Source organism: Rana temporaria, chromosome 6, assembly GCF_905171775.1.
Source record: "Rana temporaria chromosome 6, aRanTem1.1, whole genome shotgun sequence".
NCBI lineage: Eukaryota > Metazoa > Chordata > Amphibia > Anura > Ranidae > Rana > Rana temporaria.
This window is the reverse complement of record NC_053494.1, coordinates 45,896,858-45,912,748: the sequence shown is the minus strand read 5'-3', so window position 1 is coordinate 45,912,748 and position 15,891 is coordinate 45,896,858. Positions and strand designations below refer to the sequence as shown.

The window sequence follows — 15,891 nt, the reverse complement described above, 5'->3', positions numbered from 1 at the left end:
GTGCTTCCTCAAAGCCAAAGGCTGTATTACCATCCCAGGGTGCAATTTGGCCATTTTTATAACCTGTAATACCTGGATGATCCTGCCTGGTTCTGCCTTCCCCCAGCAAACTGACCACGGTTTATCATGGCTGCTGAGCCCTGACACTGTGGTCAGTTTACGTGCCTCTATCATCCACAGCTATCTCCTCTGTCCTCCTCTCCCCCTCCCTCCCTGCCTGTCAGCTAGTGACAGAGCCGGCTCCTCCCTTCCTGCTGTTGAATTTACTTAGAATTCTTGATATTATCCTCTATTGTTAATAATGCTGTGTGCCCCGGGGGCTGTGTTTTATAAAAGAAATGCTGTTCTATACCTGATTCCAAAGCATCGCTCGCCGCTCACGTGACCGGCCGCTTCTCTCCTCCCCTCCTAGCTGATGTCAGCAGGGAATTCTCTGCCCCTCCCACAGTAGATGTCAGATCGAGAGAGGAGAGAGGTGGCCATGTGTTTTGGAATCGGGTATAGAACAGCATTTTTTTTAATAAAACACAGACACTGGGGCACACAGCATTATTAACCACAGAGGATTATATGAAGATATCACAGTGGCTTAACAACCACTTTAAGGAAGCTTATTTCAACTATCATGGACGATTTCTTTTTGCCAAAAAATTACAGATTAAAAAATCAGACTGAAAAATGTCTCAATGTACTAAATGTTTTATTGCAGGGATTACATAAATTCACTGCATGCTCATATTATCATTTTTTTTGCGCTGACTGTTCTCAATTATATTGTTCTTAGCTTTCTCTGAGGACTACAGAATCACCACTCTCCTCTAAGTTATGTAGACTAACAGAAGGGTGAGGTCCTTACCCTTGGTTCACATCTATACTTGAGCGGATTCAGGTTCATTTTTGCCCTTTTCAATGGACTTCCTACCTTCGAGAAATGCAGAGAAAGAATTCCCCACCCCTTTGTAAAATTGTGACACACCAAAGGTTGCCTATGCGTGGGGATGCCAAAAACAATTAATGGCACACCCACACGTTTGCTAAAGAGCAGCGCATTTCTGTGTGTAGAGGTATCCCTGCAGGAGCCACTTCATAATTTGGGTTCTCTGCTCTGTGCTTTGACTCCCTGAGACCCTCTGTCATACCTGATTGAATGAAAGTTACTACAAGCACTTATAAGAACATGCGTATAGATACCTTTAACACAACTGTGAATTAGTACAAGGAAATAGACACATGACGGTTTAGTGGCAATTAACTCAATGTATTGGTACAGGTTAGAATAAGGATGGCTTCACACTGCCCTGGTGCATTCCCACTGCACTTTGGGCAAAGGGCAGCTAACCCACAGCAGTATTGTCACTTCTATAATGTCCCACAGTTCTGGCTTCAGAACATGCACCAAAGATGCAGATAAATGAATATACAGAAGATAGGTTCAGACACTGTCCGCTAGACAGTATAACCACTATGCCAAGGTAATTTATAATAGACTTCCGTACCACTAGACTGGGATTAATTCATGAATCAGCAAAGTCAGTAATAAACAGTGCATAAAAGCATTAACTGCAATATAAATAATAATACTATAACTAGTCTAGAGTGCACTGTAGGAGAATGGTTAGGATATGATGCAATGTCCCCTGATAGGTACCATTGAGCATAAGCAATAGGTGAAGATTTATGTATAGCAGTGGGGCAGTCTTTAGACCTAAAACTTCAACTGGCTAGCATTGGGGCCCAGTTGTACTATGGGTGCACATGATAATAGTCCCAGTCAAGCCCGCAGGCTGGAATAAGGCCACTAGATGGTTGTATGGTCAGTTCCTAAAGGGTTCCCAGTAATACTGAAGCTCACAATCTGGTCACCGACAGTGATTCATCCACACTCTGCTCTGCACCCAGTTGACTCTGGTTATCGGGACACCTGGACTCAGCACTCCAGATCCTGCTCAGACTGCTGTTATGCAGCAGTAGTGATGCACACCGCACAGCAATGTGCACTCTCTCCGAGCTCCATAATGGCAAGAGGAATCTATGTCCTGTACAGCCTGAGAAAATGCAGGTCTTTCCCCTCCTCCTAGCAATCTTTCTCTGGGAATACAATTCAAAAGCTCTTGATTACAATAGAGACTCTTTCCTCTGGACTACAGTTCCCACAGTGCTGGGCTCAGTCTAATGAACTCTTCCTGCTCAGCAGCTCCCTCCTCTTGCTGATATACAGTTTCAATAAGAAGTATGTGAACCCTTTTGGGATGATATGGATTTCTGCACAAATTGGTCATAAAATGTGATCTGATCTTCATCTAAGTCACAACAATAAACAATCGCAGTCTGTCTAAACTAATAACACACAAAGAATTACATTTTACCATGTTTTTATTCAACACACCATGTAAACATTCACAATGCAGGTGGAAAACGTGTGTGAATCCTTGGATTTAATAAGTGGTTGAACCTCTTTTCGCAGCAATAACTTCAACCAAACGATTCCTGTAGTTGCAGATCAGACATGCACAACGGTCAGGAGTAATTCTTAACCATTCCTCTTTACAGAACTGTTTCAGTTCAGCAATATTCTTGGGATGTCTGGTGTGAATCGCTTTCTTGAGGTCATGCCACAGCATCTCAATCGGGTTGAGGTCAGGACTCTGACTGGGCCACTCCAGAAGGCGTATTTCTTTTGTTTAAGCTATTCTGTTGTTGATTTACATCTATGCTTTGGGTCGGTGTCCTGTTGCAACACCCATCTTCTGTTGAGCTTCAGCTGGTGGACAGATGGCCTTAAGTTCTCTGGCAAAATGTCTTGATAAACTTGGGAATTCATTTTTCCTTTGATGATAGCAATCCGTCCAGGCCCTGATGCAGCAAAGCAGCCCAAACCCATGATGCCCCCACCACCATACTTCACAGTTGGGATGAGGTTTTGATGTTGGTGTGCTGTGCCTCTTTTTCGCTACACATAGTGTTGTGTGTTTATTCCAAACAACTCAACTTTGGTTTCATCTGTCTACAGAATATTTTGCCAGTACTGCTGTGGAACATCCAGGTGCTCTTGTGCAAACTGTAAACATGCAGAAATGTTTTTTTTTGGACAGCAGTGGCTTCCTCTGTGGTATCCTCCCATGAAATCCATTCTTGTTTAGTGTTTTATGTATCGTAGATTCGCTAACAGGCATGTTAGCATATGCCAGAGACTTTTGTAAGTCTTTAGCTACCACTCTAGGATTCTTCTTCACCTCATTGAGCAGTCTGCGCTGTGCTCTTGCAGTCATCTTTACAGGAAGGTCACTTCTAGGGAGAGTAGCAGCTTTCTCCATTTATAGACAATTTGTCTTAGGCTCCATTCACATCTATGCGACAAAACGCCCGACGCCGGACGCTTCTGCCACTAGAGGGGAGAATTCCCATTGCTGTCTATGGAGATGGTTCATATCTCATAGACGCCGAACGCCTGTCGCCTGAAAAAAAGTCCCGGACCCTTTTTTTCAGGCGACATTGGCGTTCGCCCATTGACAGCAATGGGAAGAATCTGAAAAAAAAAAAGATACACACTCGCGGCAAAATACGCCGCGTACGCCGCTGTCGCATAGATGTGAATGCAGCCTTACCATGGACTGATGAACAGCAAGGCTTTTGGAGATATTTTTATAACCCTTTCCAGCTTTATGCAAGTCAACAATTCCTAATCGTAGGTCTTCTGAGAGCTCTTTTGTGTGAGGCATCATTCACATCAGGCAATGCTTCTTGTGAAAAGCAAACCCAGAACTGGTGTGTGTTTTTTATAGAGCAGGGCAGCTGTAACCAACACCTCCAATCTCATCTCATTGATTGGACTCCAGTTGGCTGACACCTCACTCCAATTAGCTCTTGGAGATGTCATTAGTCTAGGGGTTCACATACTTTTTCCACCTGCACTGTGAATGTTTACTTGGTGTGTTCAATAAAAAAATGGTAACATTTAATTATTTGTGTGTTATTAGTTTAAGCAGACTGTGATTGTCTATTGTTGTGACTTAGATGAAGATCAGATCACATTTATGACCAATTTGTGCAGAAATCCATATCATTCCAAAAGGGTTCACATACTTTGTATTGCAACTGTAGCTGTTTAGCACCACAGGGTAGTAGCTACAAAGAGCAGCAGCAGCCAGTGTTTTTCTTACTCTCCATTCTTAGCCAAGCACCTGGCTACATGTGCATGTTGGAAAAGTGCTTGATTTTGCTTCTGGACACGCATATTTGTGAACAAGCCTTAGTCCTATTTTATTTCTGTTGTCCTGACACAGACGGGTGAGTGAGTGTTTTCACCCAAGGACAGGAAAAGTGTTACTGACAGAATCACCAGGTTAAATAAACAAAAAAAGTAAACCAATTCATCAAGCTGCAACATAATTATAAATGTCACACTTCCATGAACATCGATCCGGCACCAGGTTTTGTCTCCTGTCCATGTTGCTCTGGTTGTTGCCTATCTGCCCTGAACCCAGGTATTATTAAGCCTTTGCACCTGTGTGTTAGTGTTTAACCTGCCTGGCGGTATTCCCGAGTCTGACTCAGGGTTAGATTTTCCTGCTGCGAGCGGTAACCCCAAGTCAGACTCGGGCTTGCCTCGCTAGATCCACAGGCATGGTTTACTTACCTTGTCCCTGGATCCAGCGATGCCACCGCGCTGTGTGAGCGAGCGGGACCTCACTCGATTCACACAGTGCCTCTGTGTGACGCCGATCTCCGTTCCCTGCGACGTTACGACGCACCGGGACGGAGAACGGCGCCAAATTCAAAAAAGTAAACAAACACTTTACATACAGTATACTGTAATCTTATAGATTACAGTACTGTATGTAAAAAAAACACACCCCCTTGTCCCTAGTGGTCTGCCCAGTGTCCTACATGTCATTTTATATAATAAAAACGTTTCTTTCTCCCTGCAAACTGTAGATTGTCCATAGCAACCAAAAGTGTCCCTTTATGTCAAAAATAGTTTTAGATCAGCTAAAAAACAGCGATAATAAATTCTAATCACTTGCAGAATTGTGTGATAGCTTTTTGTGGGGAAAATCGTCATAAAAAAAATAATAATGACAGCAACAATTCTGCAACTGAGCAAATTTCAGTGATTTTGATTTGATTACATTATTGAATAATTTTTATTATAATTATATTATTATTTGTTATAATTATTTATAATTATTTATTATATTATAATTTATAATTTTGTTTTTAAAAAAATGTCATACCCAGGATGCCTATTAGAATCTTGTTTGGTCAGATTTAAGTAAGTTATTTCTAAAAATTACAGGCCTACAATATAAAACGCCAAATTTCCTTGCAAATAATGGTACCGCTTTCAGCATGTTTTTTCTGAAAGAATCATACCGCCAGGGAGGTTAAGCAACGTCTTCACGTATATAGCACCCTTTAGTGTGCTAGGGAAATAGTATAGTTTTTTTCCCTATAACAGGTACATTTCCAGGCATGGTTGGTAGTCAAGCCTTGGTGTGTTCTGGGATCTGGGTTGGGAGTGGCTCAGAGTAGTGCTGGGTGACTCACAGGTGGCATCACAAGGACCTCCTACTGCTTTCTAGAATTTACCAGTGTTTTCTGGAAAGAGAGGCTGGAGGGGAAGTGGAACCACCTGGGGTATTCCAGGGAGCCCTGACCAATCCCCAACTTGCATTGGCAGGGGCAGGCTTCCATAAATACCCAGGGTCAGCCCAGCTGGGGAGGAGTTGATCGGGTGGAAGAATTGAGATGGAGTGTAAGGTTGTCTGGGCCTTTGAGGGAGCTCCCCAGTCTGGGGGGTGACCTTGAGCCTGAGCTCGGTGTGGACAGGACCCTCTTGGAACCAATAGAGGTGTCCTGGACAGGAGGATCAAGAGAGGACAATGGGAGGACACTGCTGGGCATGTCTCCAGGAGTTCCACAGAGGCAACCAGGATGACTGGTGAGTGAGCACACTGTCGGAAAGGACAGAGAGGCACGCCTGAGAGGACTGATGTGGTGCAGTCTGGGATGGGTGCAGAGCCAGTCTGGAGGATGATGTGTCATGGGCAGTGGAGCGAGGCAGCTGAAGCCAGGAGGGCTGGCAGTGCCTGAAGAGGTGGTACTGGGAGCAGTAGCCACACGCACAGCTAGCACTGGGACTTTTCTATTTGCTACACCATAGGGGCCCGTGGCCCCTGCCTGTAAAGGGCATTTGCTTTGGGCCTGGCTGAGCCAGTGTCAGGCCTACAGTGCTAGCTAGTCTGGAAAAGGAAAGAGAGGAAGCGTTGTGCAGGAGTTAGATGTGATACTATGAAGAAAATAAGTGATGTGCATGAGGAGTAATGGGCAATGTATATACAGGATGTATTTAAACTCCCAATTGTTGATGTTTTGATTCTACAGGCATCTCATAGGTCCCCATCCCTATCCACGTTCTTTTTTTTTTTCAAATTTTCCTTTTTATTTCGTTTCTTTTCCAAGAAAACAAAAAGCAAGAAAGTGATACAGGAAACATAAGAAGAGGACTAAGCATAGTCCTATACATCAACATATGTATGGAAATTATATTTATTCTCTCTCTTCAACTCTATTTACTATTCATAATATCTGTATCACTACTAGTTTCAATCCATTCCTCTATAATAGACCAAATACTTTCTACTTCTAAACTAAATTTCAGACTACCCGAGTATTCCATCTCCCACTAAATATCCATTTATTCTTTATCTAAAGTACTAATTCCCTCCTTATTCCCGCAGCACTTCCTTCCTCATTTTATCCCCCCTTTCCCTCCCCCCTTATCCCTACCTCTAGACCCCCTTCTTCCCCCATTCCCCTCCTCCAGCCGTCTATCCTCAGGCCGGAGAGAGGAATTAGGAGAAGAGAAGAAAAAAAAAAAAAAAAAAAAATTCTTAATAAGACAATACAATACACCCCTCCCCTCCTCCGCTGTCCTCCAACCGTGCGCAAAATGTTCTCTCTCCTATTTTCCTTCTTTCTTCCATCTACTACCCTTTATCTTATTCTCCTATTAGCTTTTTACCTTCCTCCGACTGTAAAAATAATTCCCAAGGTGCCCATATCATTTTAATTTGCTCTTTCTTATCTATTGTTTTTGGGAGGAGTTTCTCCATTATCCCTATTTTCCTTACTTTTTTCAGCCACATAGATATTGGAGGTGCCTCGGGGTCTTTCCATTTTGTTGCAATGCAACTTTTCGCCGCATTTATCAAATGACACATCATTGATCCCTTATATCTCACCGGATATATTTCAGCATGATGTAGTAGAAAAAACGATGGGTCAACTGGAATATGATATTCCGTAAATACTTGTGTAATTCTCTGTACTGTTTCCCAGAATTGTTGTATTATCCCTATCCACGTTCAATCTCCCTCAATAAAAGATAAAAAAACAAAGCGCAAGGACTACTTTCATGTCTCTGGATGAATGAAGGGTGTACCTGGCTGGGGCAGGGTGACAGACTAACCACAATACTCAGCAGCTACTATGGGGGTACTGCTACACATAGCAACTAGACTCCTCTGTTTCTGTGGAGTATTTCCATATTCTGTGTGTTGTTTGATCCTGTCTTTGTTCTCAGTGTTTTCCCTCTGGCTGTGCAGTTATATTTCCTTTGGTTTCTGTCTATGGATCCCTTCATGTTTATTGTTGTTCTTTGCCTGCAGCCCTTTCCAGCTTGATTATCTATCTCTCTCTCTCTGCACCATTGCTCGGCATCCCCCTCTCTCCTGCGCTTTAGGCTTGCTCCCTGTGCCTTCTCCCCTGGCATCCCTTACTAGCCAGCTGCAGTAGGTTTCTTTGGTTCCTAGTCTCCTGAGTCCTGTGAGTACCCCGTGTAATTCCAGCATGCTATTTGGTTGTACTGTGCCCACATGGGTGTGTTAGAGAGCCTGGGGGCTGCCTCGCAGCCCAACATCCACACTTCTATTGGCCCTGGTGAAGACCGGGTGGCATCTTAGATCCTGTGACTCTGCCACACCTCTGTTTGCGTGCGGTCACACTGCTCCCACATATGTGAGGACTGGTACCCGGGTAATAGGGTGACCACATTTCCAAACTACCATTCAGGGACACCCTCCCTTCCCAAAAATCAGCTTGTGCTGTAACAAATCACAGCACAATGATTGGACACAAGAGGAAGGATTTATGATTTCTCCAATCACAAGCAGGGGGCGGGATTGTGCTCCTCCAGACATTCCCGGCCAGGACAAGTACTGTCTGTGAGTAAAGCAGTGATGTGGCAGCCTTTTTTGGGGGAATCAGATTGGCCTGGGGGGGGTGGCTGCGTCAGTTTCATTCCAGGACACTGTATTGTCCTGGAATGAATGTGCCCGGGACAGACCTGCAAAATGCAGGACTGTCCCGGGCAATCCGGGACACGTGGTACTCCTGTTTAGTTGTTCCATTGGCCTGCTAGATGTTGAGTTTACAGTCCCAGATGAACTTACCCTCTGATCGTGACAATAAATATGTTCACATATTGTGGAGAGGCTGATGTAATTTACTGTTATTTTCTAGAAAAGATACAAGAAGAAATACGGACACATATTAAACAAGGTCAGATGCCTACAGTGGATGATCGCAGGAATATGCCTTATACTGAAGCCGTAGTACATGAAATTCAGAGATTCGCTAATATCATTCCTTTGAATGTGCCACACACAACTCCAAATGATGTGTATTTCCGAGGTTACTGCATCCCAAAGGTGAGATCAACAAACTCCTCCTCATTTGTCAGTAGAATCACACACAATCACACAGCAAATGAACAGATTTCAACGAAAAAACTAATTCTAAGAATGTAGGTCTCCTATTTTGTCACTGTACAGTTAAAGGGGTTGTAAAGACAAAAATATTTTCCTCTTAAATTAAAGTCTGACAGTAGCTGATAAAGTACAAAGTAATGTTTTGCATTATAACTAGTTTGATACCTGTTGAAATCGAGCTGTTTTATTCACCTCCGTCACTCCTGAATCGTTATTCTCACTGACTTCCTGGTTTGTGGTGCGCATTCATTCTTGCTACATCACGGCCTAATGGGAACTACAGTTCCCATTAGGCTTAGCCTCCATGCCTGTGAGGGATAAGAGAGCATCTTCACGCAGGTCTGTAGTCATAGGGAGGGGGTGAGCACATTCTGCTTTCCACCATGCAAAACAGCACAGATGCTGGTGGAAAGCAAGAAGAGGAGTGACAGGAAATGGCATTTTCAAACCTGGATTACTGTATTTTGGAGGTCAAAAGGAAAAACGAGGTAAGTGATATTTAAATGCTCTTGCTTAATGCAATCAATTGATCTAATTACAAACGAACCTTTAGTGTTCGTTTTAAAGGTTATTTCCACTCAAAAATTCCATCTAAGTTTTACATGTGTAGCTCCTGGCTACTTTTATAGCAGGTGCTCTTGTAAATTTAAGGTGGAGTCAGAGAGTTAATTGACTCTGACCAGGTTTATTTGGCTAAATTTAAAGGGGTTGTAAAGATTCGTTTTTTATTTTCTAAATAGGTTCCTTTAAGCTCGTGCATTGTTGGTTCACTTACCTTTTCCTTAAATTTCCCTTCTAAATGTTTTTTTTCTTTGTTTTCTTTGTCTGAATTTCTCAATTCCTGTTTCTCCTCAATAAGGTGTTCAGTAAGCTGTTCTGAATGACTTTCCATCGCTCGGATGATGGTGGAAAGCTCTGGCTGTACTGTGTGCCTATCCTCCTGTCTGGGGACTTCAGGTACCCCCGGGCAGTAGGTGGCAGCAGTAGAATCAGGGTCGTGTGGATATTTCTTCCCAGCAGCCAATCAGGAGGGCTGATCGCTTCGCTTTGCATGCTGGGGAGGGGTATTTAGGGGCAGACGACATTGGTTCGGGGTCGTCACCACCCTGCCGCCTTCCACCTGAGCAGTGTTCCACAACCCCCCCCCCCGTGTCGCCCTCCTGGCCCGGGTGTGTGTGTTGCAGTCTTCCTGGCTCCGGGAGCACGTTGGTCCGGAGCCCTGTGCAAAGGAAGGAAAATATGGACAGCCGCACTCCAAATTCTTAAAAAGACGTGCCCTTTATTGAGTGAAGGAAAAATGCACTACAGATACCAGCATACAGTGGGAAAACATCTGACGCGTTTCGCATTGAATATCAATGCTTCGTCATAGCTACAAATAAAATGAAAAGTAACAAATATATATACACACAAAAATCTGTACTCAATTTGGCCCGCCCAGCATCTGATTGGCTCCAGCAATTACCGGGATTCGAATCACATGTGGGGGGGGGATTAGGTGGAAACACACATGACAACCTTGCATGTAAAATTACAAAATGTATGCAGTGTCAAAAGCAACAATAAATGTTGCCAAAAAAGACAAAATTTTGAGCATAAAATAAAATGAAATAAAATGACATTGGTGACATAATATGTGTAAACATAAATAATATAATATATAAGTATAGCCCAAAAAGGAAATTCTAAATATATATATGAGTCTAAAAAATGGTGATATATCGTGGTGAAAAAAAAAATATATATATGTATATATTATGCTACACAAAAGCATGATTTAATGTATGTGCCTCGTTAATATGCGATACATAGGAAGTAAAAAAGGGTTTAAATAAATGAATAAATAAGATATGTGTTATGCTACATAAAACATATGAATCCTTATCATGAAGCATATGGTGTCATTTTATCATGAAACAAGGGCGAAATGGTGTAAACAAATTGCATTATACGTTATAACATAATGAAATATTGAAATATTGGTGAGTAAATATAAAATGTGAATATACATATAAACGTATATGTGAGATCTAGAAAGTGAATTATTATATAAATGCAAAATGATAGTGGTAATAATGTGTGATGAAGGAAAAAAGTAAAAAAAAGGTAAAAAATGACAAGATTTCGAAAGGTACATCACTGAGGGGATGTATAACATCCCTCAATTATATATGTATGTATATAGACATCCAGTTCTGTATGCTGTAGAAAAAACGACAAAGCGGTAAATGATATATGCACTAATCTACCTCGTAGACTTGGTAGGCAGACTGAGTCTACAACTGGCAAGTGGTCCTGTGCTGTCTGTCCAAAGTGGAGGAAGCGATCGATGGAGAACCTGTTTGGGGAACACCGAGCACGAGGCTGGTGTTACAGGAGAGGCCTATCTGCTCATCAAAGGATATCTGAGAGGCTGGACGATGGTCGCCTATCAGTTTCCTGACATAACTAAAGCTGTTAAAGGGAGATCCAGGTGCTAAATCCAGATGAGAAGGATTTTGGACCGAGGTTATCTCCACCTTTAGGAGGGTCTGTGGCAGAGACTTTAACCTAAAGTTTCCGAGTGACACTCTGGCTGCTAGGCTGGTGAGAGAGGCCTATCCAGGTCCACTATACCCACTCTGGCTAGAGTGGCAAAGAAGTTTGTCTTTGGGAGCAGGACTGTTTCCAGTACCAGTTAACCCTGAATCTGCCATTTCCATTACTTCTATCCCTTCACCTATTTCTACTTTCATCGGTTTTACCCGGATGGGTAATAAAAGCACAGAAAAGACACCTGTCGTGTGGACATTGACTTTATTACAGCTCTCATCCAGTACCCTAGATGGCGGGGATACAGAAGTAACGTGCCACCCAAATCAAACCAGCAGCTCCTTCGGGGGTAGTGCTACACATGGTTGGTAGTAGTTAAATCACATCACATTTTAAAGGATGGGAGAGGCTCAGGAGAAGTCCTAGAGGTGAGTATGGGAGGAGGTGACGAGGGAGCTAAAGTGCAGAAGGTCTTCGGAGGAACGAAGAGGACAATTTAATTGGTATTTTGAGACTAGGTTAGTGATGTAGCTGGGGGCCAAGTTTGGGAATGGTTATTGTTAGTATTTTGAGTTGAATTCGTTGGGTTAGTGCCAGCCAATGGATATATTGTCAGAGAGGGGTAACAGACACTGTGCGGTTTGTAAGGTGGATGAGTCTGGCAGCAGCATTCATTATGGACTGAAGGGGGATAGCCTATTTAAAAGTAAGCCAATGAGGAGGGAGTTGCAGTAATCGATGCGAGAGATAACCATGTGGGCCCGAAAGGAGAGTTCGGAGTCCAGGATAACACGAGCACCCTGGCATACGGAGAAGGGTGGATGGCTGTGCCATTGCTCTTAAAGTGGAGTTCCACCCAAAAATGCAACTTCCACTTTTTGGAATCCTCCCACCCTCCGGTATCACATTTGGCACCTTTTAGGAGGGAGGAGGGAACAGATACCTGTGTAATACAGGTATGTGCTCCCACTTCCGGGCATAGATCACTGCAGTGATCACGGTGACCTACGCCACATCCGGCACCTACTCCCCCCCCCCCCGCTGTCTTTTGGGAGACACACAGGTCCCAGAAGACAGCAGGGACCAGTGGGAACGCTCAGCGCGAGTCGCGCATTCGCAGTAGGGAACCGGGAAGTGAAGCCGTGAGGCTTTACTTCCCGATTCCCTTACCGAAGATGGTGGCGGCAGCAACCGAGAGCCGAGGGAGAGATCGGCTTTGAGTGCCGACATTGTGAGTGCCCAGGACAAGTAAGTGTCCATATATTAAAAGTCAGCAGCTGCAGTATTTGTAGCTGCTGACTTTTAATATATTTTTTTTTGGCGGAACTCTGCTTTAATAGAGAAGTCAGGGGAAGAAGCACGTGGTGGAGGAAATATTATGAGCTTGGTTTTAGACATGTTGAGATTGAGGAAGTGGTGTGACATCCAGGCTGATATGTCTGTTAGTAAGTTAGTGATGTGTGAGGAGACTGATGGAGTGAGCTGAGGGGTGGAGAGATAGATTTGGGTGTTGTCAGAGTAGAAATGATATTGAAAGCCATGGGAGGCTATCAGCTGACCCAGGGAGGAGGTATAGATTTAAAATAGGAGAGGTCCCAAAACAGAACCTTGGGGGACCCCGATGGATAAAGGAAGAGAACTGGAGGAAGTAGAATTGCAAGTGACACTGAAGGTGCGGTGGGATAGATAGGATGAGAGCTAGCGCAAATAGTTTTTTGAGGCGGAGGGGGTTGTGAACCGTATCAAAGGCAGCTAAAAGGTCCAGAAGAAGTGTACAGATTAGTGTCCATTGGTTTTTGCTGTTAGTAGGTCATTTGTGAGTTTTAAAAGAGCAGTTTCTGTGGAGTGTTGAGGGCAAAATCCAGACTGAAGGGGATCAAGAATTTTATTCATAATGAGGTGGTCACTCGCGCTGAATGTTCGCGTTTTTCCCTTCTGAAAGAAGAACTGTCGTAAGTGGGTCTTGAAAGCTGTATACTACCAATCAGATATTTTTCGTCAGATTTTCTGATCATGTGTGCTAGGCTTAGACTGGATAATTCCAAATATTTCTGTGTATGGTCAATTTAAATCCTTCATGTGACCTGGGCCTTTGTGGGTCACTTGTAAAATGAAAGAGAGTGATGGTGCATGAATCGTAAAGCACTCCCCAGCCACTGCTAGTGCTGACTTTTTTTAAAAATATTAGTTGCATAGTTGTCTGTGTACTCACTACTTTAGCTGTCCAATCACAGCTGGTCACAGTGTAAATAGGAAATTATGTTTTTTGTCTTTCCTCTCCTCACACTCACAGCGCGTGAGGAGAGGAGAGCCAATAAGCGACTTTCCTCACAGGGGAGATCTTTCTCATAAGTAATGTCTGTCAGTGCCCACCAGAGATGCCATCAAGTAATGCCAATCTGTGCCCATCAGTGATGCCTTTCAGTACCCACCAGTAATGCCTGTAAGTGCCCACCAATGCTGCCTATAAGTGCCATCTATAAGTGTCCATCAGGGCTGCTCATCAGTGCCGTTTATCAGTGCCCATCAGTACTGAATATTAGTGCCTCTTCATCGGTGCCACTTAACAGTGCTGCCTATCAGTGTCCATCAGTGCCGCATATTAGTGCCACCTCATCAGTGCCGCCTATCAGTGCCCATCAGTGCAGCCTCATCAGTGAAGAAGAAATATTACATATTTACAAAATTTTATAACAGAAACTAAGAAACTGTTTTTTTTTCAAAATTGTCTGCCTTTTTTTTTTCTCAAACAAAGGTTTTTATTGAACCAAAATGACAGTACAAGTAAAGAGCTCCAGAGCAAAAACATTACCCATAGTCGATGTGACGCAGCACATCCATACATCAGAAAATAGGTACCCCACCAAAAGCATTTACATGAGACAAGAACCAAGGAAAAACATTAGATACATTTGTCCCTACACAGTCAACCTCCCCAGCAGTCAAATCACAATTGCCCACATAGCCGCCCCCCCATACATCTCGGTACGGTATGTCCTGTGCTAACCAGCCAGTAATTTATCCGAGTCTAAAAATTCCCCCCTCCCCTCATCCCTAAAATATATGGTCATATACCAAATCTATTGGGGCCAGACCTGGAACATTGAGCCAAGGGGCCCATCATTTTTCAAACTTGGAGCTGGACCCTCTATGTTGATATACCGCCTGCAAGGCCTCCTTCCACTGCCTCTCCTCAAACACCCCCACATCTTGTTCCCACCGGACCTTCGCCCTCAAAGGGGCCCCCGGTAGAAAGAGATTCAGGAGCATGGCATAGCAACATAAGATAAAGCCTTTAAACGTGTCCACTTCGACCACATAATTAAAGACAGACGCTGAGTCCGAGGACCTTTTCTGCCTTTTTTCATTTGTTTAGCAAAAAAACTCAGTGGTGATTAAATACCACCAAAAGAAAGCTCTATCTGTCTCGCAAAATAAGAAAAATGTTGTTTGGGTACAGTGTTGCATACATTTAAGTACCGTATTTATCGGCGTATAACACGCGTATAACACGCACCCTAACTTTAAGAGGGAAGTTTCAGGAAAAAAACTTCCCACAGCCCCCTGTGTATAACACGCAGGCACAGTTTACCCTCTATTTTCAGGGTAAAAAAGTGAGTGTTATACGCCAATAAATACAGTATCTATTAGTAAATATAGAACTGCCATCACTTGTATATTTTACGTTTGCCTAGAGTTCAGCTTTAAGTATTGTACAATGTGCTTCTCCTTGTAGGGTACAGATGTCATTCCTTTACTCACATCTGTTTTGTATGACAAGACTCAGTGGGAAACTCCTTGTGAGTTTAATCCGAATCACTTTTTGGATGCTAATGGAAAATTTGTAAAACGAGATGCATTTATGCCCTTTTCTGCAGGTAGGTCACTATTATTATTACATCTAATTTTAAAGCAATAATAAACTATTCCTATGTTATTACACCGAAAGACCTCAACCCCTAACTATTTCTGATCTCTATGAAGGCAGTGCATTGTTCACCTTTATTCATGCTCTTTATATGGACAGTGAACACAGGTGTGGGGTGGGTACATAACTTGAAATGGAGGACAGAGGAAATATTTATTCGAAACATGGATTTTACCCCTCAATTTCATTTCAGAGTTCATGCCTGCCGTTCTTGGCAGCATACAGAGCTTAGCGGATGTAATTAGTGTACTGGGCTAGGTTCAGATCAGGCAGTGCCAACCGCACATACTTTGGCCATTTATTTTGACAGCACATAATCCAAACATGCATGAGCTTAAAAGTTCCTTTTTTTTTTAAAAATAACAAACATGTCATACTTACCTCCACTTTGCAGTTCGTTTTGCACAGAGTGGCCCCGATCCTCGTCTTCTGGGGTCCCTCGGCGGCTGTCTCAGCTCCTCCCTGCATCAGCTAACCCCCGTTCTGGGAAGCGCTCTCCCAAGGGGGTTAGCTTGCGGGCACACACCCATGATACAGTTGGCGGCTATAGGCACGCCGCGTCATTGATTTGATTGACAGCAGAGGGAGCCAATGGCTGCGCTGCTATCCATCATCCAATGAATGAGCCGAGAAGAGCCGAAAAGCCCAGTCGAGAAGCCT

General features: G+C 43.4%; 1 protein-coding gene across 1 annotated transcript in view; it reads left to right on the top strand.

Annotated features, from left to right (window-relative positions):
- Nucleotides 1-15,891, top strand: part of LOC120943449 (cytochrome P450 2K1-like) — a 49,753-nt gene that overhangs the window by 32,689 nt on the left and 1,173 nt on the right. Inside the window, exons 7-8 of the mRNA XM_040356754.1 lie at nt 8,524-8,711; nt 15,040-15,181. Coding sequence (XP_040212688.1) covers nt 8,524-8,711; nt 15,040-15,181 — 330 coding nt within the window. The remainder of the gene's footprint in view (nt 1-8,523; nt 8,712-15,039; nt 15,182-15,891) is intronic.